Source organism: Hippopotamus amphibius, chromosome 12 (assembly GCF_030028045.1).
Source record: "Hippopotamus amphibius kiboko isolate mHipAmp2 chromosome 12, mHipAmp2.hap2, whole genome shotgun sequence".
Taxonomy (NCBI): Eukaryota; Metazoa; Chordata; class Mammalia; order Artiodactyla; family Hippopotamidae; genus Hippopotamus; species Hippopotamus amphibius.
The window spans coordinates 1,041,416-1,063,851 of record NC_080197.1 but is presented as its reverse complement, the minus strand read 5'-3'; the positions used below and the strand labels follow the sequence as shown (position 1 = coordinate 1,063,851).

General features: G+C 51.5%; 2 protein-coding genes across 12 annotated transcripts; one reads left to right on the top strand and one right to left on the bottom strand.

Moving 5' to 3' along the window:
• Nucleotide 1: 1 nt before the first annotated feature.
• Nucleotides 2–16,375, bottom strand: TCFL5 (transcription factor like 5). Of its 11 annotated transcripts, XR_009048344.1 has the most exons (8): nucleotides 15,693–16,375; nucleotides 14,840–15,026; nucleotides 14,396–14,558; nucleotides 12,665–12,911; nucleotides 10,648–10,789; nucleotides 8,380–8,561; nucleotides 902–1,260; nucleotides 2–141 (listed from the first exon to the last, which is right to left on the bottom strand). XR_009048344.1 is itself a non-coding variant. In XM_057701195.1 (7 exons), the coding sequence occupies exons 1-7, from the start codon at nucleotides 16,340–16,342 to the stop codon at nucleotides 1,218–1,220; spliced, it is 1,614 nt and encodes a 537-aa protein (XP_057557178.1). In that variant the 5' UTR covers nucleotides 16,343–16,375; the 3' UTR covers nucleotides 455–1,217. The 11 variants fall into 11 exon arrangements, 10 of the variants coding, with proteins under 10 accessions (XP_057557178.1, XP_057557179.1, XP_057557181.1 ...); XM_057701195.1 differs by lacking the exon at nucleotides 2–141 and having other exon boundaries at nucleotides 455–1,260; XM_057701192.1 differs by lacking the exons at nucleotides 2–141; nucleotides 902–1,260 and adding an exon at nucleotides 3,590–4,138.
• Nucleotides 5,820–6,710, top strand: LOC130832656 (eukaryotic translation initiation factor 1-like). The gene has a single exon (XM_057701204.1). The coding sequence runs from the start codon at nucleotides 5,930–5,932 to the stop codon at nucleotides 6,269–6,271; it is 342 nt and encodes a 113-aa protein (XP_057557187.1). The 5' UTR covers nucleotides 5,820–5,929; the 3' UTR covers nucleotides 6,272–6,710.
• Nucleotides 16,376–22,436: the final 6,061 nt, after the last annotated feature.

Here is a 22,436-nt window from a genome sequence, read left to right as displayed (position 1 = left end):
GTCCCCGAGAGCATCCACCATCGAGCTGCTGTCACCAGTGCTCTGTCTCTACATGTGCTGACACTGGTCCATTCGGCTGTGACGTCACACCTCAGACACAGGCCTATGTGATAAAATCGCCAGCCCGACATTCCACAGGATCTAGGGTGTACATGTAACAAGTTTTGTACAGTTCCACCCGAGAAAAAATATGCAGTACCTTGTTTACATGGCATTTGTGTAAAGACTAAGACATTTCAATAAAATGATATGTGAAATCTTCAGATTAATGACTGGCCACAGTATTACAAAAAAATAAAGAATTTAACGTACGGTATCCCTTCCACACAAAGGTCTCGTCTGATTTACCTGCTTCTTTTGTGTACAAACTTTTAACTATCTCCTATTGACAGTATTTATTGAAAGTGACTGTATTGCACTAAAGTCTGTTGGTATTATCTGTTGTAATAAATAAAGCCACTCATTTGAAAAACTCAGTTCCAAACACTACAGTTTATTACACAGAAAGTAATGACTCTCAATATGAAAATGAGGGCATTGAAGCAATCCACTGTGACAGTATTTCAGTTGTGGACAAAAGCACCTTTAAAGGCGATCTCTGGAAAACCTCTAGCAAAAAGGTTGAAAACAGGACTGCATCCTGCAATACAGTTCTATGCAGCTAGAAGTCGTCACAAGGCGAAGCGATAAACAAATGAAAGAAAATTTCCAAACTACTTATAGTTAAGAACAATTTAACTTGTTCTAGTCGCTAAGGGGGCATATTTAAAATGTAAATAAAATAAGTAAAAAGCAATGTCCCTTTTAAGACTAAAGCGATTACAAAGGATGTTAATTCTTTTTAAGTTATCATGTTAAGAAAACATGATGGAATCAGACAGATAATTGAAAAAGTACTTACAATTGTCAAGATGTCTTCATCCCCAAATGGTCTAAGAGGACATTAATGGGTAAGTATTTTGTTTCAGATAAATATTTTTACAAAATGTGCTTTCAAAGTCCCCACCGGAGTCCCATCAGCTAAGTCATGTCCCTTCAGAATTAGACGATCAGAGCAGAGTCCCAGGGTCCTAGGAAATGTTCACGGGTCACGAAGGAGCGGCCGTTTACGTCCCAGGAATCCGTGTTCACGTTCAGTCACTTGATCTCCATAGCCGGGCTACTCTGTAGACTCTCCTGTGTGGGACACGTCACCACGGAGTCTGGTCTGGTCAGCTTTAGCCTTCTGCCAGTTTTACCGCAAAATACGCTCTCGAATTCCTAAAGTTGAGAAATGACCATTAATATTCCATGTGCACAGATGGGAAACTGCTGTCTTCAAAAACCCAAAAGGTTGAAATTAAGACCTAAACGACTTCAGAATATAGTTCAGGTGTCACTCACAAACGTATGTCACATCTTGTGAGGGGATACAGACGATAAAAATGGGGATTCAAACATTTTTCTCAAATAGTTACCTTTACGTGTGTTTTTATTTAGTTTTCCAACAGATTCTCAAAATGCCTGACCATATTATAAGCCCTTCTGATAGTCTTTTAAAAAGCAGCCATTTAAAAAAATGTTCGTTGTGGTAACAGACGGAACCTTTACCATTTTAACCATTTGTAAGTGTGCAATTCAGTGGCATCAGGTATGTCCACACTTTTCTGCAACCACCACGACTATCCATTTCCAGAACTTTCTACCACCCACACAGACACTCTGCACCGTTACACACCCCTCCCGCCATGGGCATTTTCTGTCCCCCCCCCCCACCCCCCCGAGTGCTCGGTATTAGCTGTGGCAACGGGGCCAGACTAAGAGCTGACTCCCCAGTGCTCTGCTGGCCACGGGTCAAGTTCCTGCCACTCTGCCTCTAAACACTGTAAAATGCCTCAATTTTAATGGCTGAGTCAGTCTCAAGCTCACAAAAGGAGAAGGCAGGTGTGAGCAGACAACCCAAAGCTCACTGGCCTCCAGGAAACAGAAGATGCAGAAGGTGGCCCATCCTGCAGGAGGCAGTATTCAGGTGACTGAACCCAGCTTGGGTCTGCTCGCCGCGCAGTGTTGCACGTCGTGAGTACTTACACTCCGTGATGACTTCAGCAGAGAACTTTTTTCCATGTAATGTTTTTCATGTAATTTGACACACTAAATAATCTTAACTCGTTTAATATTTCTCTCTGAGATGCCTCAGGGGCCTTTTGGAAATCTCAAAGTCAGCTAGAGAAGGAGATTTACAACCTGTTATCAAAACCAGCTCCATATTCCAGGAAAATTTTGCTCTCTTAACAGAGAGAGAAAGCCACATCCAGTCTGCACCAGCTTACTTTTAATAGCAAAGCTCATTTACTTAATTAAATTCAGTCTAATCTGAGCCAATCTTGACCCCATGCAGAACTCTTTCCTTAAGCTTCCTTTTCCACAATCTTTCCATCACTTTCTGTATCCACACTGGTTTGTCCCTCATTTTTTCCCAGCCAGAAACAACCAGCTCTGGGACAAAATTATTCTCCTTGTTTTCCCTTAACAAAGACATTTCCCTTCTTTGTACATTCTCTCACCAACAACATATATCCTACTTTTTCTACACACTGAAATGCTTCCCTTATTACCTTTGGTAGCTTAACTACATGTGTTTTACAATTTTTAACACTTAAAAACTTTAGTGAAAACTAAGAAGCAAGTAATTGAACTATTCTTTATATCAGCATGTTTTGATTGGCAAGCTTATGAACACATTCTATAACCTCTAAAAACCTACATTTTCCTACAGCACGGTTTTTCTCTTTAATGTGGTACAAGACGTGTGTCTAATAATATTAAACGAGTTAAGATTGTTTAGTGTGTCAAATTACACGAAAAACATTACATGGAAAAAAGTTCTCTGCTGAAGTCATCACGGAGTGTAAGTACTCACGACATGTAACATTGCACATGGGTGAGCAGACCCAAGTTCGGTTTGGTAACCACGTTTGGCACCCCAGGTGGGATAGAAACTGAACTTGGGTCCACTCGCCCACGCAGAGTACAGCCAATCCACTGACACCGGGTTGTGGTGAAGGAAAGGGCAACGTTTATTGCAGGTGCCAAACAAGGAAGTTCAGGTCTTTTGAGCTTTAGCCACCCAGACTCCTTGTTTGGTACCTGCAGTAAATGCTGCACTTTCTTTCTCCACAACCCAAGGTCGGTATCTGGCTTTGCTGTGCACAGGCTAGTGGACCCAAATTCAGTTCAGTGACATTCAGCCTCACCAGTAAATAAACAGCAAGGTAAACAGGGACGGGGAACCACTGCAGATCAAAGGGTATGTAAGATCTATGAGCCAAACGCAGTGCCGAGACACCGATTTAAATAAGCCAGCTGGGAAGAGACAGCTGTGAGCCATCGGAGAAATCTGGACAGGGATGGAGGTTAAGGAAGATGAGGATGATGTGGCTGTGCTTTTAAACAGTGCTTTTCTTTCTAGAGAGACATTTGTTAACGAAAATGACGTGATGTCTGGAAATGCTTTAAAATAATTCGGTGACAGTGGATGGGGACGTATACAGGTGAAACAAAGTTATGCCTGAAGCTGAGTTATGGGACGTGAGAACTCATTATTCTAGCCTCTCCATTTCTGTGCATGTATACATTTCTGTAAGTGGTTTTTTTTTTTTAAACATAGTATTCTTACATAATTAAGTCTAGGTTTATATATTTTTATTGTGGTAAAATACATATCACATAAAATTTGCCATTTTTACCATTTGTAAGTGTACAATCCAGTGGCTTAAGTACATTCACAATGTTGTGTAACCATCACCACTATTTCCAGGACTTTTTCATCTTCCCAAACTGAAACTCTGTCCCCATTAAACACTAACTCCTCATCCGCCTCCCCCAGGCTCTGGCCCCCACCATTCTACTTTTTGACTCTGTGCATCTGATGCCTCCAGGCACGTCACATAAGTGGGATCACACGGTCTTTGTCTTCCTGTGTCTGCCTTTTCTCGGGCAGCATCCTGCTCCTGAGGCCCGTCGATACTGTGGGGCACGTGCCAGAGCGCCGTTCCTTTTCAGGGCTGAGTCGTGACCCACTGGCCGTTCAGACATCCTGCTTATCCATCCGTCTGCTGACTGGGTCGCGTCCACCTTCTGGTGACTGTGAATAACGCGGCTGTGAACATTGGTGTACAAATGTCTGTTCAAGTCCCTGCCTTCTACTCTTTTGGGTAATTTCTATTCTTTTGGATCACATGGTCATTCTGTTTAACTTTCTGAGGAACCACCAGCTGCACCATTCTACATTCCCACCAGCAACCACAAGGGTTGCAATCTCCCTACATCCTCACCAACACTTGTTGTTTTGTTTTGTAACAGCCAAAGCTAATGGGTGTGGACTGGTATCTCGCATCCATTAAAGTGCTTCTGACTTCCCTGGTCGTGAGTGACGCTGGGCATCTTGTCATATGCTCCTCAGCCATCTGCTTATCTTCTCTGGAGCAACGTCTGTTCAAGTCCTTTGCCCTTTTTTTGAATTGTGTTGTCTTTTTGTTGCTGGACTATAGTAGGTTTATATTGAATTCGTGTCCAGGAAGGGAAGTATACGCGCTCTCTCTGCCGCCACTGCTCGAATTTCTGAGTCATCTGGAACAGCCGGGGCACTCCACCCATCCACACGCTAAGCACCATCCGTACCAAGGCCATCTGCCATTTGCAACAACCACCTACACTCAGAAGCTATATCTGCATATAAATATATTCTAATTTTCTTCCCAAAATTTAAAAGATTTTCAGTGCGTCTTAATGCAGTGTAAGATGAACCACGGTTTGATCATTTTCTATATTCTGATACCCAAAGCCCAACTATAAAACATTTGCCTTATTTGAGAAGGTAGAGTTTACCTTTGTAAAGAACTAAATGCAAGTCAGAAAGAAGAAAATAATCATCTCTCAGATGTAAGAAAGTACTTCAAGAGATTTTCTAAACAATCTTCACACGTTGCAGACGCTAGCCCTGGGCACGCGTCTTTATTTTGAATAGTTCTGCCAGAAGTGGGGTTAAGGGGTAGCTCAATCGAGACTCTCACAAGGTCCCTGGGACACGATTCATGGGGACTCAGGGTGACCGTGAAAGAGGGAGGCAAGTGGACGTCTCCTACCCTCAACTGCGCCAACGCTAAGTTAGTAACTGTTACTCTGCTCTCTCAGTGTCTATTTTGACGAAACTTAAGTGAAATAGCTGAGTTCTAAGGGCTTTTTACAATTCAACAGACATCTTGAGGTGACGTCTGGTCAAAGTTGGATACTCACACTAGATGTGTAAATAGGAGAATGCCAATAACAAAAGCTATTTTTAGTAGGAAAAAGAAAGATCGTTTCAATTACACGTCAAGAGATTATACCAGGAAGTCAGGAAGAGGAAGAAAACCGGTTTCATCTGTACAGAGAGACGAGAGAATCAAAGGCAAGGCGTTCATGACAAACCTCGAGGCGCAGGTGGGAGAGTTGCCCCCGACGCCACGCGGAGAGCCCCACGGAGACGGGACGAGGCCAGCTACAGTGCGAGGCGCCACGCGGGGTCTCAGAGCAACGGGTCTGACAGACACGAGAGGACAGGAGAGGCCTGAACCACAAGGTGCAACCTCAACCTGATAAACATATAGAATTCACCAGAGAATGCACGTCCTTTCCAAGTACAGGATTTTAAAAAACTGACCACGTGAGAGGTCACCATGGAAGCCTCAGCCAGCTTTTAAAAACTGCCATCCGCACCCATCAGAACGTGAGGAGCAGATGCGAGCAACAGCTAAAACGCTGTCCTTGCCCAGTCACTGAGCCGCCGCCGAGGACTCAGCAGCCTCCCCCTCGAGCCCCCTCGCTTCCCGACGCTCCGTCCCCCCCGCCCGCCTTCTCCAGCCGCCGCCTTCCGCAGGCCGTGTCCACCAAGGAAAAGGAATCGTATCGTATGTCCGCTCTCCAGAACCTCCACTCTTTCGACCCCTTTGCGCATGCGAGTAAGGGGGACGATCTGCTTCCTGCTGGCACTGAGGATTATACCCATGTAAGAATTCCACAGAGAAACGGCAGGAAGACTCTTACTGCGGTCCAAGGGATCACTGATGATTACGATAGAAAGAAACTAGTGAAGGCGTTTAAGAAGAAATTTGCCTGCAGTCGTACTGTACCTGAGCATCCAGAACATGGAGAAGTAATTCAGCTACCGGGTGACCAGCGCAAGAACATATGCCAGTTCCTCGTGGAGACTGGACTGGCTAAGGACGACCAGCTGAAGGTTCATGGGTTTTAAGTGCGTTTGGCTCACTGAAGCTTACGTGAGGATTTCCTTGCAATGAGTAGAATTTCCCTTCTGTCCCTTGTCACAAGTTTAAAAACCTCACAGCTTGTATCATGTAACCATTTGGGGTCTGCTTTTAACTTGGACTAGGGTAACTCCTTCATGCAATAAACTGAAAAGAGCCATGCTGTCTAGTCTTGAAGTCCCTCATTTAAACAGAGGTCAAGCAGTAGGCACCTGGCAGTGTCCAGCCTGAAACAAAGCAGTAACAGTGATGTGTCAGCCAAGTCCAGAGCCCCAAGATCACAGACAGGCTATGTCTGGCCAGAAGCTCCTCAGCAATCCCTCTACAGTGTTCCCTGCTCTAAGAGAATGTCACCACCTGAACAGCCCTCGGTGAAGCTGAGAGTGGAGGATGGGGTAAGGCAGCAATGGCAGCTGCACTGCTACAGGGAGTCTGATCATCAGGGAAAGATCCCCTGTTGTCTCCAATGTGACCAGGTGGGCAGAGCTTAGAGCCTCACCTTCCCTCTAGTGAGGTGATGGGACATCTGGCTTGCCACCAAGGTCTTTTTGACCAGACATATCCTAGCTGATTGATGTCCAAACTAGAATGTGAGGCCAACCTTCCATCAGGTAAACTTTTGACAAGGGAACAAATTTCAAACCAATGTATCCGTCATGTAGCTGTAGAGCTTGCAACTTACTAGCAACAGCTGCCCAATGCCATGTGAAGTAACAAACTGGTTTTTGGTGGGTTTTTTTTCCCCTTCAGTTTTAATGTTATGTAATGTATTTAAATCCTTATTTAAATAAAACTTGTTTTCAGAAAAAAAACAAAAAAAAAACAAAAAAACGCTGTCCTTAGAAAGAGCAGAGTCTCGTCTACAAAACAGAAACGGGCTCACAGACGCAGAGCACAGGCTTGTGGCGGCCAAGGGGGTGGGGGTGTGGGAGGGAAGGATTGGGAGTCTGGGGTCAGCGGACGTAAACTATTACATTTAAGATGGATACACAACAGGTCCTACATTATAGCACAAGGAACTGCAGTCAATATCCTGTGATAAACCATGATGGAAAAGAATATGAAAAACCACACACACACACACACACCCCTGAGTCCTTTGCTGTACAGCGGAAATTAACACAAGATTGTAAATCAACTACACTTCAATTAATTTTTTTTAAAAAAAGGACAGAGTGCCCACTGCACAGGAAAGGGATAAATAACAGTACGGCTGCACCTAATCACCGGGGCTGGTGCCCAAGGAAATGTGGGTGTGGGCGGCCCCCAGCTCAACTTCAGATGGAGGAGGGAAGACAAAGCGGGGGAGGCAGTGCCCCCGTCCTGCCCGATGACGGTGACAGGCCAGAGGAGAGGGAGGCGCAGAGCGAGAGGCTGCCCCGCAGCCCCAGAGCCTGGCTGGGGTTCAAGGTCACGATCCCAAAATGTCCCCTCCCAACAACTGCGGCACCAGCAGCCCTGGACGGGATCTGGACCGGGGAAGATGCTGTAGAGGATGTTATCGGGACGAGAGGAAAATCGGAATTAGATAAGGCTAAAACACCAATGTTAAGTGTCCTGATTTCGGCCATCCTATTCTGGTTACGTAAGGTAACATAATATTCTTTAAAATCACAGACACAAGTGTTCGGATGTCAAGGGGCATGGTGTCTGCAGTTCAACATCCAATGGTTCGAAGTGCGTGAGGCAGAACAAATGGGGCAAAATGTGAACAACCGGGGGTTCTGGGTAAACCTGGGTGTGCACACAAGGAGCTCTTGGCACTCATCTTGGAATTTTTCTGCAAATTTAAAATTTTCTAAAATTTTCTAAAAATTTTAAATTTCCATAAATAAACACAACGAATCATCTAAACCCAGGGTTCTACAGACACCTGTCTGGCCTGATCTCTTCAAAATCTCAATGCCATAACAGAAACTGCGGGGCAGGGAGCACCACTGCGGCTTAGAGACTGAAACGTGCCATTAAACGCAGTGCATAATGCTGGCGGGATGCTGGTTTGGAAAAAAATGCAGCCATGAAAGTCATCTTTAGAACACGTGGGGGAAATGGGACTAGGGACTGGGTAGCAGGTGGTATGAGAACTACTACCCACCTGTGAAGCAGGAAAGTGGCGGCGGGCCACGTGGGAGACGCAGGCGAAACTATCTGGAGGTGGAGGGTCATGGCGTCTGTCGCGGCCTCTGAAATCGTGCCATGCGTGCATGCGTGTGTGCTGAACATGGTAAGTGCTGACGGCTCGGACCAGGTGAGGGGTGGGCAGCTGTTCACCGGACTCTGTGTTCATCGGAGAAATAAAACAAAGGGAGCCACCCACGCGCAGACTCGTCTATCTTCTCAGCTCCTCCCCCTGACGCCTCCTGGGCACTGAAAACCTAGCCCGACAGACACAGAACATGGCATCCGCCCCACGCGTCCTGTTTCTCCCCACGTCTTCCCATCTCAGCAAACAGCACCATCCACCCACGGCTCAAGCCAGAAACCACCCCTGCCCCACAGTCCCCGATTCCTCAGCCCGGCAGCCCCACATCCGGTCCCGCGGCCCCTGGCTGGGGTCTGCGTCTCACCCCTGCCCCCCAACCTCTCCTCCTGGAGTCCAGCTCCCTGCACCGCGGGGAGGACTACCTTCGCAACATGTCAACCAGACCCCACACTGGGACGGAGGCGACCCGCTCATCCTCGACCACCTGGCCCACGGGGTCGCTGACTTATTCCAAGTGCCCCCCGTGTCTGGGACAGAAGCCTGGTTAGTCGGAAAGGCCTGTGGGATGCGATGTGTACTGAAATAATTTAGGAAAATCACAGAAGACTTTCGTGTATGGCATCTTTTAGAACAAAAGAGTTCATGTAAGTAAGAGGGGGAAAGTCACTCAGGAAGCAGTAAGGACACAAAGGTTCAGGCTCTTTACACCCCAGCTCCCCGCAAAGTGCCGCTGACGTCGCCTCAGCCTGTTTCTTCCTGGGTCCTGTAATCCGACCCAGAAACAATCTACACATTCAAGGTAATTACATTTCAGAAATATTCAGGAATCCTCATATGCATAAAAATTCACGTCCATAAGTTTTTAATTTATTTCATCTTTGAGTTTCCGCAGAGACAGTTTCCGCTTTGCTGTTGTTGCTGTAAACACCTGTGTCACGCCTGAATGACTCACAGATAATCACTTCCCAGACTTGGTGCACAGAGCCAGCCGTTAAGAGCATTTCTTAAAATATAAAAGCTCCATTTTATGACAGTAAATCAAGTCTAGCGCTAAAAAATAACGTAACCACATTATAAATACCCACCCATGACGGATGCAATTAGCACACGTGCGACCCAGGCATCGCTGTAAAAGGCAATGAAACACACAGTGGGAATAAGGAATGGGACGAAAGGATGAGACACAAGATGGCAATGCACGTGGGCACCGCAGAGGGAACCAGAGAAGACAGATGCTCCGCACTCAGCCCAGGGGCCTCATCCCAGGCGGCCTGGGGCGCTCGGCCGGAAGTGGGCGGGGGGAGAGCGCTCAGGCCCCCTGGGATCTGAACACAGGAGGCTCTTTTTAAAAAGGTTCCCCGTTTATCATGCCAACCTCCGCTCAGCTCTCTACCCACTCGCGCTGTCGTCAACACAGCGACTACACGACAGGTGGGACCAGGAGCAAAACCAGGGCGCTTTTCATTAAGGCCCCATCACCACGCGCCCTGACCCCAGAGTTCTGAGGCCGGTACCCGGACCCGAGGTGCCCCCGAGGCAGAGCAGAGAAGCCAATGCAGGAAACGTGCTCTCATCTGAACCCCCAAGGAGGGGGCGAGCGGGACCCTCACTCACGCCCAGCATCTGGAGCCCCTCTGGCTTGCAGGGGATCGACGGCCTCTCGGCCAAAAAAGACAGGGTCAGGGCTGAGCTGGCTGGACTAAGGCATGGAAGTGCTCCATCCCCGAGGCGCCCCCTGTCTGCCAGGCCGCAGTGCCTCTTCTCTGCCTTCTGAACATGTTTGAAATCTAGACTATTTATTTCACGTTTAGTCGCCTCTGTGTTTCTTTTTTCTATTTGTGTTTTATCCCTTTCACAACATTTTCTCGGGGCAAAAAAAAAAAAAAAATTCACATCCTACAGGCAGATCCCTGACACCCCTTCAAGCCCCCAAACAACCCCCTGCACACGGCAGGTGCCTGACTGCCAGCCGACCGCAGACCCAGCCTGTGACCAGTACCTTGATAAACAACGAGCTGGGCGTCATGTGCCCTGGACTCGGCACCTGACATCAGGTTCCCGGAAACAAAGGACGGTTTGGGACGCCTTAGAAGAAAGCGGATAAATAACAACGCGGATACATTTACAGGACTCTGAAAATCTCCTGGCCTAGACACTAACCTTTTTAAGAGAATCTCCATGTCTCTCCTGAATATACTTCAGGAAGGCCGTGGTCCACTGCAGGGTCGTTGCCTTATCGGTCTCGGCGTTGCAGAACGGGACTAAAAGATTCAACTCATCACAACAGATGCGGATTCTGCGCCTACAGTCAAAACCCAAAGTAATCACATAGAGCAGCTGAAGCAGAACAAAGGAACAGAGCAAGTGTCTGTGGTCCGCGAGCAATGAGCTCGCAGCCTGGCCGCGGAGAGCTTAGGAAGGGCAGCCGTCCACCTCGGGGCTCCCCTCTACAGCCGCCAGCCCCCTGGGTGGCCCGCGGAGCCCTGCCGCACTCCCTGCAGAGTTTCCCCCGCTTACTTCTCTTGAGCCAAGAGCAAGGGTCAGGTCCAAGTCTCTAGACCAAGGATGGACCCAAACCCCTGAGACTGGAAGCAAAATTGTGTGAGTTTCTTCTGGGCAGGACATTCTTTCACTCAACAGGTATTCACCTGCCCTCCAGGGGCCAAGGAACTTGCACAAGCCAGGACTCACAGCTTTGATTCTCCAAGAGGCCCCGGTTCACAAAGGCCCACAGACGACCAGTCTGTCGGTATCCCCAAACCCGGTCTCTTTAAGAGACGATTTACGTCACAACAGGAGTCTTACTCTCAGACCATTTTTAACTTTTACGTATTACACTCAGTCCTATACGAGCTGGCACTGAACAACCTATAAAACACAGCCCTGTTTCTCATCTTCCCACCCGGACCCTCAGAACTTTAGGGCAACTTCGTAAGGTAACGACAGTAGCAGGAATCCAGCAGGTGCTCTGTGACTGCAGGCACGGGGCCAGACACTGCATTTCAGCTTCACTCTTGAGTCCCATCTGCGCAGTAGGTAATATCCCTATTTTACAGACAAGAAGCTCAGGAGGAGAAGTAAAGAATGTGTAGGAGGCTGTTAAACGCGGAAATGGCACGTGAAAATTCAACCTTCTACCGTCAACACACAGTAAGCATAAGGCTTTTTTTCAGACGGTGTGTATCCGGTAAATGCTTATTAAATAAACGTCAGAGTTCAAACAGTGCCCGTTATGGTCCACGGTGAGTTCAGTGACGCTCTTCAGTTAGCATGTGTGTGCGGACACATCCTTGGGAAAGCTGTCTAGCTGCCTCGCTTGAATCCATCCCTTTAAATACACACATCTCCACTGCTCAACACTGTAGGTTCGGAGATGAGTACCTGTCTTGCTCAATGCTCTATTTCCTGAGCCTAAAACAGAAACTGGGGCAAAGTGCTCAATAAATAAGTTAACTGACTATGTGAAGGAATCATCATGTAGAAACCCAGCTGTGATAGAAAAATCAACCACCTTCTGACCGTACACAGAACAGCGCAAGCGAAACCTACAGGTGAAACAACGCGCACAAGCTGTAACCGGCTCCTTCTCGAACATCCCTAAAGGAACCAAGCAAAACCGAGGAAGCCAGCATGCAGGCAAACTCCCTCCCGGAAGCGGCCCCGGCCAGCACCTGGGAACTGGGATTTCGGGAGGGCTCCCACCACCCTCAGCCACTGGCTCATGTGAAACACCAGCTTTCCTTCCGGGCGGGCGTCTGGGGTTTGGCTGCATGCCAGGTAGCATTCCCAGGGCAGCCCCCACGACCAGCCCCCAGGAGGATCCCGGGGCCCCGAGCCTCTTCGGAGCTCTCCTGCCTGGGAACCTGTCACCGGTGCTGGGGGGTGACGGGCATCCTGTGTGGCTCCACTGGGAGGAGGGGCTCTTGGGAGCTGGCGCCCGGGCCCCCTGGACCTCTCCCCACGCGCCTCCTGATGAGTCATCAGACCTGGGGGTGGGCTTGGGTACCCCCACCCACCCAGCAAAACGAGGGGACTGATGACTCTTGCCCACGTCCTCTCCCTTGGAACACAGAAATGGCTACACCATTGTTTTCTACACCAAGCTGCCCGTTAGCACCACTGACTGCCATCAGCCTGGCGTCTAAGACAACTGTATACCATCTACTCCAGGCATTACCTTCTATCTCTCTCCATGCGGTTGTGCCTCTCCCTGCGCTGGGACCTGCCTCCCTGGGGCCCGCTCTGTGTCTGCTCCCCGAGGGTGGCCTGGGACGGCTCCGCCGACGGCCAAGCAGCCTGCGCCGCTGTGGAGGCTTCGCCCACGTTCTGAATCTCTCCAAGGGCTCTTCGCTCTATGTGCGTGTCCAACTGGCGTATCCTACTCCGATTCCTCTTATTTATTGCTTGTTTACATAGCGCTTCTTCTTTGCAAAAGAAGGAAAAAGTGGTATTTTAATTTTTTCGTTCTTCTTAACTTACCGTCATGAATGCCGAATATATTTTTTGGTATTTTCAATCCAAGATATAAACACAAATGGGTAAGGAGCACACAGAACCGAACAGGAAGCCCTCGGAAATCCCACAGGAACAGCTGGCACAAAGCTGTAGGTTTCAAATTATAAAACGGAACATAAACTAAATTAAAACACCCCAAGTATTAGATAATCAATACGGCTTGTCAGAAGTCCCCCTTTTAAATCAACAGGCGTTTTAACAGTCATCTATGAATAGAAAAACCTAGAAGTTGTTTGATTTTTCTGATATTCAGAATGGGGAAAAAAAAACAACCTAAAAACATTTTCTCCAAAAGATTTTCTTGATACGCAATTATTCTAATACAATTGATATTCTAACTGCAATGCCCAGAAGACAAAACCTAAGTGTTTTGGGATTAAACATGCCCTCATCTTACAAGTGAGATCGCCCTACAAAAGAAATAGTCACATCATAGCTTTGACTTGTGCTACAGAAATATGTCAAATTTCCATCAAAGTACAGCAGGCTTCTCATTAGTGCGTGTGGTGATATGCGTGCCCGAGGTTCTGTACAAAGCCAAATCCCCTACAGCGAAAGAACCGCTTAACACAAATTTCAGAACGGTGATAACTTTTTAAAAGACACAGAGGGGAATTCACAAGTATTGGTAATATTTTGCTTCTTAAGCTGAGTAGTCAGTACAGGGACTACTTTAACATTAACCTTTATACCTTACAAGTGTTAACGTATACTTTTGCATACCATGTCCTAGTAACACGGAAAAATTAATCACTGATGTGGGGGAAAGCGGGAGCCCTCCATCCCTATCCTGTCTTCATCGGCTTTTGAAAAGCTTAGTGTAAGCTGTCTTGGAAAACTTGAAAGAGAATGTTTCCCAGGAAAAACGGATTGAGAGTTAATGTCAGAGGTAAGCAAAATTTGCTTTCAGCCGTTTCTTTATTTCTAAAACTTCCTGAATCACCTCATGGCCTCTTGCTGCGAACTCAATCCTCTGCCCACTTGCAGATTGTCCCCTAAAGCTGTGAGCGGATTTCAGACTCCTGCCTCACTCATGAAGCATGAAATAAGAAAGAAAAACAAACAAACCTGTAAGTGCCGTCAGTAACTTGAAGGTAACGAGAAAGGTACACTAACGCTCTCATTGCTCTGTTTAAGAAACACGAGCCTCTAAACTCAGCGTTTCCAGGCCAAGTACAAACCCGATGTTCAAAATCCGTACGAATGTTCAAAGTGAGGGACCAGGGCCGAGGGATGGAAGGACTCCCAAGACGCAAGCAGACTTCAGAGATGATGTCCTATGTTTATAAACCACCTCTCCCCCTTCCCCCACCCGTGGTCAAAAACCCCGACATCACGGGCAAAGCTCGGGCAGAAGGAGAAAGCACCCGCCAGCTTCTGCCTTATTGCTTACCTCCGACTTTAATCCAAACCTGCTCCGGCAAAGCTTTGTTTCTACCACCCAAAGTCTGCTTAGTGGATTCAATTTCTTGCTGATAACAGAAAGAAAATGCTCTCGGCAATCCAATATCCTGATGCTTGGCAGCCTCGAGTATAGAACATGAGTTACTAGAACTCTGGAAAAAATACAGCAACAGAAACTTTATCAACACGTGACAATCTCCTCTCTAGGCACAAATAAAACACTTTAACAGAAGCAACGTCAGAGCTATTCATGTGAACCTGAAGAACTTTAGGTGCACTAAGGATTTTTAAACACCTCCCAACCGCATAAATATCCTCGATTATAAAAAGTTATTGAGCTCAATGAAAGAAAAAAACATCCTTGGGACATAACTGAAATACAATTTATCCATTTAATACAAAAAAGCAAAGCTTCGCAAGTCATTTTCCCTACCTGTGTTTGGGAAAGATTAGAACTTCCACTAGTAGAGCAAGCACTGGTAGTGAACAGAGGGTATGTAAACTGCAAAGCGGTCGTTGCAGCAGCAGTTTTGTTTTTCACTAATGTTGTACATTTGTTTTGCTGCTGATGAAGAGGCACATTCATTAACTCGGATGGATGACGAATAAGAGTTACCAAACTGCCAAGACAAAAGAAGCCCAGAAACAGGGGCAGGTAAGTTTGCTGAAACACCACAGTCACTTACTGACACACTAGACAGGCACTCGGATCGGTTACCACGAATGCCCCTCATCACGGAAAGCCCTACACAGCAATTACCAACTAGGGCTGCAGGGGGCAAGTGCACACGGGAAGGTGCCGCCCTGTCATCTTTCAGTCTCACCTCCCTTCCCATCACACTCTGACACCAATCTCTGTGGTTTCCTTGGCCATCCTCCAAAATCTGACAACTATGGGCAAAATGGGGGAAACCACGGGGCGGGACAGGCAGAAGGCTGAGGAGACAGCGCAGCAGCCAGGCCACCCCCCTCCCACAGCTGCCGCCGGGAGATCGGCGGCCGTCTGGCTGCAGGGTGAGGCCGCCTGCATGTTACACGCGAAGCCTCAGCACGTGACACCTCGCCTTCCAGGGGCGGCGTCTGTGCCCCCCGAGGTCAGCCTCAGCCCGCGGCGAACAGGGGGAAGCCGGGGCCCCTCCTGGCACTGCGGCGGGAGACTGGCGCTCCCGGGCCCCCGTGCGCAGAGGCCGAGCGCGCGCCGGACCTGCTCCCCGGGCTCGCACGGCGCGCACGGCCTTCCCGCGCCGCCCCCAGGCCCGCCGCCGCCCCCCGGGAGCGGCACCCACTTGCTGACCGCCACGCCGGGCTCCGGGGGCTCGGCGCTGCGCGGGCCGGGCGGGGGCTCGGCGGGGATGCTGTTGAAGCGGTCCTCCAGGCGGACGCGCACGGCCGGCTTGGCCCGCGCCTCGGGCCCGCCCTCCGCGTTCTCCTTGCCGGCGCCGTCGGGCGCCCGGGGCCGGGGCGCGCCGGGGCCCGGGCCGTCGGCGCCCGGCGTCCGCTCGGCGGCGGGGGCCGCGCCCGCCTCGCTCAGCAGCATGCTGCGCAGCTCCTGCACGTCGACGGCGCCCAGGCACGGGCTGGCGCCCGCGAAGCCGCCGTCGGCCAGCGCGGGGGGGCACAGCACCGGGTACACGGGCGGCGCGCCCCCCGCCGCCGCCGCCGCCGCGCCCCCCGCCGCCGCGAAGCCCCCCGGCGCCGCCGCCGCCGCCAGGAAGGCCGAGCTGAGGCGCGTCTCGAGCTCGCCGTCGGCCGCCGCCGCCTCCATGTGCGAGTAGAGGATGTGCTGCAGCTGCGTGTACTCCACCTCCGTCATCTCCACCAGGCTCAGGTCGGCCGTCGTGAAGCTCAACCCCGCCTCGCCCAGCGCCGCGTCCGCGCCCTCGGGGCCCGCCGGCCCGCCCGCCTGCGGCGGCTCCCGCGGCCCGGGGCCCGACATGCCGGCGCCAACGGCGGGGGGGCGCGCGGCCGGCCGGCGGGGCCGGGCCGGGCGGGCGGGGGCGCGGAAACCGCCGGCCGCAGCGCGCCTGCGCCGCCCGCCCGCAACGGCAGCCCCTCCCCGGCGCGGCCCCGCCCCGCGGCCCGGCGGCGCCAACCGCCCGCCCCGCCCCGCCCCGCCCCGCCCGGCTCCGCGGCCCCCCTCCCCCGCGCCGCGGCCACGCCCCATCCGCGCCGCGGCCACGCCACGCCCCGGCCACGCCCAGCTCCGCGGCCGTGCCCCGCCCAGCTACGCGGCCCCGCCCCGCCCGCGCCCCCTCCCGGGCCGAGCGTCAGTGGGTGGAGACCGCCGGCGTCCAGCGCGCCCCGGCCGCACATGGCCGGAGCCCGGCGGGGCATCAGGGCGCCCGCGAGAGGCGCCTCTGCAGGTGACGCTTCGCCGCGAGTTCATGGACCCACGGGGTGCGGGGCGGACCCCCCTTCTCGGGGCAAGGGGCCTGAACAGTACCCAGGTGAGGCAGGTGTGACGAGGCGGCCTGCACCAGGTGAACACCCAGCCAGGTGAATAAGTGCCCGAGGAGCACCGGCCGGTGATGAGCGGCCTGCGCGCCCTGCGGGTTCGGCGCTTAAGGCTACGGCTCAGGCGATGCGCCCGCGTCCCGTCTGCCCCGCGCGGACAGCCCCACACCCTTAGCGCTCCCGCCCGCTAACCTCCTTCCTGCCCCTGTGGGTCCGCCGGCCCTGTAAATGCTGTCCGAGAAGAGGTGGTCTGCAGAAGAATTATTTCTGCAGAAGACAGTGACTGTACCCACCTCTCACCCATCCCAGCCGGCGGTTGTTTTCTGCGTAGGCGCCGGGGGGCTCGCAGGAGGGCCTGTGATGTAGGCAGTTTTCTTCCACCCGGCTCTGAATCTTCCGCTCATCCTGTCAGAGCTCTGACGTCTCTCTGTGGGGTACCGTTCATTTATTTTGCAGTATCTTTACTTTGAACAGCATAAGATCATCCTGGACTCCCCCGGTGGTCCAGTGGTTCACATTCCAAGCTTCCGCTGTAGAGGGCGTGGGTTCAGTCCCTGGTTGGGGAACTAAGATCCCACATACTGCGTGGCGCGGCCGAAACGTAAAAGTATATATTATATGTAATGTATATAAAAGTAAATATGTATGTTATGTCAAACATATATATTTTTTGCTCTTCTTTTTTTCCACTTAATTTCTCCCCAGTAGGGAAATGATGGACCACTTAATAAAAGATATCAGGTGTAGGAAAAAAATTAAGAACACTTTTTCCCACACCTAATATAAAAATTAGCTTCAGATCATTCAAATACCTGAATTTAAAAAGCAAAATATATACAATCACTAAATATATAGGAGGATATTGATAAAATCTTCGAGAAGATTCTAGCTAAGCATATCAAGACAGACCGTCATGTGCACAGAATTGTGCTGCGGATCTTGTTGAGAAGCAGATTCTAGGGACTTCCCTGGTGGCACAGTGGTTAAGCAGTCGCCTGCCAATGCAGGGGACATGGGTTCGATCCTTGCCCCGGGAAGATCTCACATGCCGCGGAGCAACTAAGCCCGTGCGCCACGACTATTGAGCCTGTGTGCCGCAACTACTGAAGCCCGTGAGCCAAGAGCACATGCTCCACAACAAGAGAAGCTGACACAAGGAGAAGCCTGAGCACCGCAATGAAGAGTAGCCACCCCCCCCACACACCCACCTGCTCGCCACAACTAGAGAACGCCCGTGTGCAGTCCTGAAGACCCAACGCAGCCAAAAAATAAACAAAATGTTTTTAAAAAAGCAGATTCTGATTCAGCAGGCCTGGGTGGAACCCAGAATCCCACCTTTCTAAGGACCCCCCCCAGCTGACGCGTGTGCTTGCTGATCGGTTGACCCCACGCTGAGTAGCAAAATCACAGAGTATGGTGAAATTTACAATGCTTGAAAGAGAAAATAAAATCAAGATTACATTCAGCTTGGCTTTATATTTATTGGAAATAAAGGCCATTGGCACCTCCATTGCTTTCTGTGTTTCTTGGTTTGGGTGGATTCCTTACAGTTTCAAGCCCTCTTTTCTTTAGACAGGAAACGTGAGAATGATCTGGTTTTAGCGATGCTTATTTTATAAATAAAATGTGAAGAAGGTATCAAACATGGCTTTTTCAAACTCTAAACGTGGCCCCCAATGGTTCTGGTCTAGCCCTCCAGGGGCAGCCCTCCTTAGTTGAGGACCCTAGCCGAGGAGTCAGGCAGAGCCCCGGGGAGCAGGTCAGGGCGGGAGAAAGCCCCCCTGCCCCACCCCCGCCTGCTCCCCTGAGCCAAGAGCAGACCCCTGCCCCAAACATGCAAAGAACAAAAAAAGTAAACACCATCGTGGACCGATGCAAAGGGCTGGCTTTCAAGAACAGGGGGAGCCGCTCTGTGCACAGGCCAGCATGTGGGGGAGACCCTCAGTGGGGGACAAAGTTTAGTGGCTCTGGACCGATGGCCAGAGACCCAGGCACAGCACCCGTGGGAACCTCAAGTGACGGGGGCAAGCCTTGGACGTGATACCGTTGTACAAATACATGGATCTGGTGAAACCAGCAGGGCTGCGTAGCAAAGCCAGAGGACAACGTCACAGGGAGATAAAACTACAAAACAGTGTCGGGCGCGAACAGGTAGGCAGACATTCTCACCAGAAGCTTAACAAATTGCCTCCAACAAGATTTTCTTTTTGGCTGCCTCGGGCCTTAGTTGCGCGGGATCTTTTGCTGTGGCGCGTGGGCTCGGGAGTTGCGGCACTCAGGCTTAGCTGCCCAGGGGCATGTGGGAACCTAGCTCCTCAGTGAGGGATTGAACCTGCGTCCTCTGTATTGGGACACAGATTCCTAACCACTGGACCACCAGAGAAGTCCCCAGCAAGATTTCTTTAAAAAAAATAACTCGTCATAAAGAATCCGTAACCAATCATTACCAATCAGGCATGCAAATTCCTGTATTCATAGACCACAGAGAAAAACCATATGACCACATCAAAAAGAAAAAAGAAAACAAAAAGTGGCTGGCAAATCTAACATCCATTCCCAGTAAAAACTCGGCAAACCAACCATGGAGACCAAGTTCCTCCACCTGGTAAAGGGCACGTATAAAATAACCACAGCTCACATCCCATTTAAATGGCAAAAGTGGAATGTTTCCCCTCTTGATGAGGAAGAGGGAAAGCTACCCGCCGTCGCCACTTCTGTTCAACATGGCACTGGAGGGTCTACTCAGCGTGACAGGGCAAGAGAAAGCAGAGCCTGCAGGGGGACGACGAGAAGTGGAGCTGTCTACTCGGCAGGCGGCACGATGATCCGGGGAGAGAAGCCTGCAGAACCGTGAGTTCCGTGAGGTCAGAGGACACGGCCAGGTGCACACAGCAGCTGGTGCCTGCAGCCTACCAGTGGACGTGTGGACACTGCAATTAGAGGACCACAGCCCCCGGGCTTCCTTGCTGGCGCAGTGGTTAGGAACCCGCCTGCCAATGCAGGGCACATGGGTTCCAGCCCTGGGCCGGGAACATCCCACATGCCGCAGAGCCACGAAGCCCGCGAGCCACAACTCCTGAGCCCGCGTGCCACCGCTCCTGAAGCCCGTGTGCCTAGAGCCTGTGCTGCACAACAAGAGAAGCCACCGCAATGAGAAACCCCTGCTCCGCAACTAGAGAAAGCCCGTGTGCAGCAATGAAGACCCAACACAGCCAAAAATAAATAAAATAAAATACATTTGTTTAAAAACATGTATAACAGCACCTACAATCACTCCAAAGAGAAAAACCGAGGTGTAAGTTTAACAGAACATGTATAGGACATGCATGTTAACATACAGGGTGGTTTCACTGCCCTAAAACCCCCTGTGCTCCGCCTGCCCATCTCTCCGGACCTTTGACCCCTGGCAGCCACTGGTCTTTTCACTGTCTCCATAGTTCTGCCTTTTCCAGAATGTCATAGAGTTGGAATCACACAGCCTGTAGATTTTTCAGATTGGCTTCTTTCACTTAGTGAAAGGCATCTACATTTCCTCCACGTCTTCTCATGGCTTCATAGCTCGTTTCAGTCAGTGCTGAGTAACATTCCACTGTCTGGATGGACACCAGTTTATTTATCCATCGCCTGCTGAAGGACGTCTTGGTTGTTTCTGAGTTTTGGCGACTGTTCAAACAGCTGCTGTAAACGCCCGTGTGCAGGCTTCGGTGTGGACACGCGTTTTCAGCTCCTTTGGGTAAATACTAAGGAGTGTGATTGCTGGAGCATACGGTAAGAGTATGTTTGGTTTTGTAAGAGGTCATCAAACTGTCTTCCAAAGTGGCTGCACCGTTCCGCGTCCCCACCGGCCATGAGTGAGCGTTCCTGCTGCTCCACGTCCTCGCCCGCGTCTGGTGCTGTCAGCGGCGCACGCGCGGCACAGTCTAAGAGGTGTGCTTGACGGCCTCTTGAAGACGCCGTCACGGTGCCAGCGAGGTGGCCACCCCGTGCGAGGCAGGGCAGGGGCAGTGTCTCCCGGGACACGGTCTGGGCTCCGCCACCAGAGGTGCACTCGCTCTGGGATTCCTGGATCTGGAATCGAGGGGTGGAAACGGGGCGGCCCCTCTCCCTATTCCCTCTCCTGATTCCCCGCAGAATCTGTGACGCGTGCTTCTTGTTCTGCGCCTCTCAGTTCTGGAGGGCTCCGTCCTGAGGGGACGCGAGCTTCCTCGTGGGGACGCGGCGACGTCGTCCCGGGGCTGTCGGTGGAGGCTTTGGCCTGGCCACTTTGCACGCTTCATGCCCAGAGCAGGGGTGATGGGGCCCGACTCTCACGGGAGAGGAGCTGGGGAACCTGGGTCCCCTCTGTCCTGCACGCCGGCGGCAGAGACAGCCACCGTGATGCCCTCGGGCCAGACGGCCGAGGCTCAGAGCCGGCAGGAGCGGGGGTTTGGGTCACCCGCCAGGCCACGAACCCCCACCGGCTGCTCAAGGGCCCAGGGAGCGTGGATGGGGTCGTGGAGGAGGGTCGCTGGCCACACCAGCGCCGCCGCCATGGCCAGAAGGGACCGCTGTGGCTGCCGCATCTCGTCCTGCTCTTGCCTGTGTGTTTATCAACCACACGCTTTTGTTTCCTCCTCCTCGCTTCTCCCCGATTATCTAACATGAGATGCGGTGAGAACGCGGGCCGTATTCCCAGAGCCTGCAGGCCCAGGCAGCCCACCCGGAAGTGACAGGAGGGCCGATCTCCTCTCCTAGGGGCGGGGACAGCGGCGAGGGTGGCAGCGTGTTGGGTGGGAGCGTGGGTGCGTGTCTGTCTTGGGAAGTCGGCTCAGAGGGCAGCTGTAAGCAAGGTGGGGAGGTGCGCGGGCCGAGGTGATGGGTGGCGGGCTGGCTGGGCCCCTCTTCTCAGAAGCCGCTCCCCTGTGAGTTCACAGGTGAGGGGATCCGCAGGGAGAGCTCTGCGCGAGATCTGGAGGCCGAAAGAGGAGCAACGGCTGCACCGATTTTTCTACTCGGAGGGTCGATCCAGGCTCACACGTGTGGTGGACGCCTGGTTGGGTGGGAGCGGCCCCGCTGGCCCCGCCGGCCCCGCCGCCTCCCCAGAATCCACTCAGCCTCTCTCCGGCCAGGTGTGCCTCTAACCTTTACGACAAAGCCAGCTTCTCAGGCCGGGTGCCTGCACCATCAAGGCTGGAGGTGGAAACACGTGAGAGAGGCTAGTCCCTGCCCCTGGGGCCTGGCCTCGCCCTCCCCACCCTTCCCTCTGCCCATCCTGCCCGTCCAGCTCTGCCCGCAGCAGCTCCACAGCCGGGGCTAAGCCTGCGGACCAAGCTCTGGTGCGTCTCCCCAGCCTTGTCTCTCTCTGGCCCAGATAACGAAGAGACAGTGAAAGCCACGGCCGCACCAGGGGCTGCAAACCATTTGCTGCACGTCCTGCTCTTGCTGTGATTGGTGAGTTTTGTTTACTCCTTAAGGAGAAAGAGAATCGGAGAAACCTTCGTTAGAGATGTGACTTTCATCAGCCGCTTAGGAGAATTCGATTAAATATCTTTGTGACCGATTTCTAAATATTTGGAAAAATTAATTGTTAAGTGATT